The sequence below is a fragment of the Eurypyga helias genome, unplaced genomic scaffold (genome assembly GCF_000690775.1).
Source record: "Eurypyga helias isolate BGI_N326 unplaced genomic scaffold, ASM69077v1 scaffold31779, whole genome shotgun sequence".
Taxonomy (NCBI): domain Eukaryota; kingdom Metazoa; phylum Chordata; class Aves; order Eurypygiformes; family Eurypygidae; genus Eurypyga; species Eurypyga helias.
Window position 1 is genome coordinate 10,216 of NW_010271930.1, and position 2,001 is coordinate 12,216.

At 53.3% G+C, this 2,001-nt stretch overlaps 1 protein-coding gene across 1 annotated transcript in view; it reads right to left on the bottom strand.

The window, feature by feature from the left end:
• Positions 1-999, bottom strand: part of LOC104515116 (hydrocephalus-inducing protein-like) — a gene marked incomplete at its 3' end in the record, with an annotated part of 10,838 nt that extends 9,839 nt beyond the window's left edge. The window contains exons 1-2 of the mRNA XM_010158973.1: positions 722-999; positions 18-186 (exon numbers count right to left, since the gene is read on the bottom strand). Coding sequence (XP_010157275.1) covers positions 18-186; positions 722-999 — 447 coding nt within the window. The remainder of the gene's footprint in view (positions 1-17; positions 187-721) is intronic.
• Between the last annotated feature and the right edge of the window lie 1,002 nt (positions 1,000-2,001).

A 2,001-nucleotide genomic window follows, 5' to 3' on the forward strand; every position in this document is an offset into this window, starting at 1 on the left:
GCCGCAAACTCTATCACCCTTGTGCTGAGATCGAACGTTGCCCCCCTTGGTCCCTGCAACTGTGGGTTGCGCCTTTTTGCGGTGAGGTAGTCAGAGTCTTCCAGTTCAAAGTGGCAGTTTGGCATCAGGCTTCTCCCCTTCACAACCACCTCTGGGCCCTTCTGATTTGGCTTCAGGTTAGGAATACTAGGAAGAAAGGGACAGGTGTTAGCCAGACTAATCTTTCCAGCCAGGCAACTGCTTGTCTATCTCCTTGTACGGCTCAGTGATTCATCCTATCTCTGTGCAAGCACTGATCAGCAAATCAAACAGAACTGCACCCCCCACCACGGAGGTGAAATGGCAGAAACGTGAACAGTTAGGTGTCTAGAAACCCATCACAGCACAAGGGTTTCTATGTAGATAAGGATGCCATGCTTGTCTGGTAAGACAGTATAGCTAGAGACTCGCTGCCCCCTCGACAGCCTTTCTGGATCTCTCATTCCAGATTCTGCAACCTTCCCAGAGCTTAATGTTTCATGCAATGCCTTTTCTCAGTGCGTCTGTACCTGCTTTTACCAAGGCTGGATGATCCCTTTCTCCACTCCTGCATCTTGGTTGTTTCTGCTGCCTCTCTGGGGCTGGCTGTCTCCTGGTCCGCGCTCCCACCCACCCCAGCCAGCAGCCGTATCACCACTGTCCATCGGCAGCAAGAGTTGAAAAGTGCCGGGACGTTCCCTACCTGCAGAGCATACGGCTCTCAAAATCCCCCACGTACACCGGAGAGAACTTCATCTGGAAGAGCTGTTCCTGGCCAGCAGGGACGGTGCCGCTGCGGGGCTCGACAGCGAAGGGTGGGGTGGCACTGACGGTGTTCGGAGGTGAGCTCAGGGAGGAAGAGACCTGGTCCGGAGCGTGGCCCAGCTGGCTTGAACAGCGGCTAGGCTGGAGCTTCACAGAGGCACCAGAAGTGGAGGAGAGGAAATCTCCTGCAGTAAGGAAGAGGTTATAGCAGGACATCTTTCAAGGAGAAAACCCTTTGTTTCCAGCAACTATGTTCACTCCTGCTGCAGGTGGACAGAAGAAGCTGGGATGCATGTGGAGCATCTCTAGCCAAGTGCCTTCAGCAGAAGGACTCCCAGTGCACAAGAGGGAGAGTGGTCAGTTTGCTTCTGGCTTCTGTGTTATTGCTCGCTAAATCGTAACCCCAGAAAGTCCTGGGGACAAGTGTGAAAGTGAGAACAGACAGGAGGGAGAACAGGGTAGGGGGCAGCAAATACAGTGAAATACACGTTAGCAAATTCAATGGGCCCAGGACTGAAGGCAGCGCCTGTTAAACCCTCTCCATTTCCAGGACTGGGGAGCTAGATGTAAACTTCTGTAGAACGGTTTCTGGACAGTGTTCAATCCCAAGCCATGTCCAGGAGCTAATGGTAGAGATGTCTGTGTTAGAGCATCTGGGGAAATTTTTGGGTGCTGTTTCATGCCCCAGCACAGCCAGCCTCAGCACCCCGCCTTAAGGAGAGTGTAAGTCCTGCTCCCCTGTGGCCTGCAGGACCCAATTTTGCCTGTTGTGTGCAGTGCAGAGAAGGCTTTGAGGAACTGTCTGTACTTCACACCCTTTCCTTCCTTCCTTTTTGTCAGGCTTTCGTAACCAGCGATGGGTCAGCTAATGGCACAGTGCGGCAGATCGGCTTCAGCACAAGTATGCCCTGTGTCTGGGAAAAGCCAACACCAGGACCCACAGAGGAGGGAGATAAGCACATTCGGAGCATCAAGGACTTCGGCTGAGGTCTCTCATCTTGACCATGAGACAAGTGCTAAGAAACACCAGTGTGGACAGCTCTCCTCACTCCTGCTCCTGATAAGACCTCTGGGACACACAGCCCTCTTTCCTCGCAGAGCCACACTGCTCCCAAGAAGACCATGTGCTCAGACACAACCGCATTACCACAGGTTAATGAGTCATGTCCCCCCATCAAGCTCTGACAGCTGCTGTGAGCAGGGCCTCGGCCTGCAGCA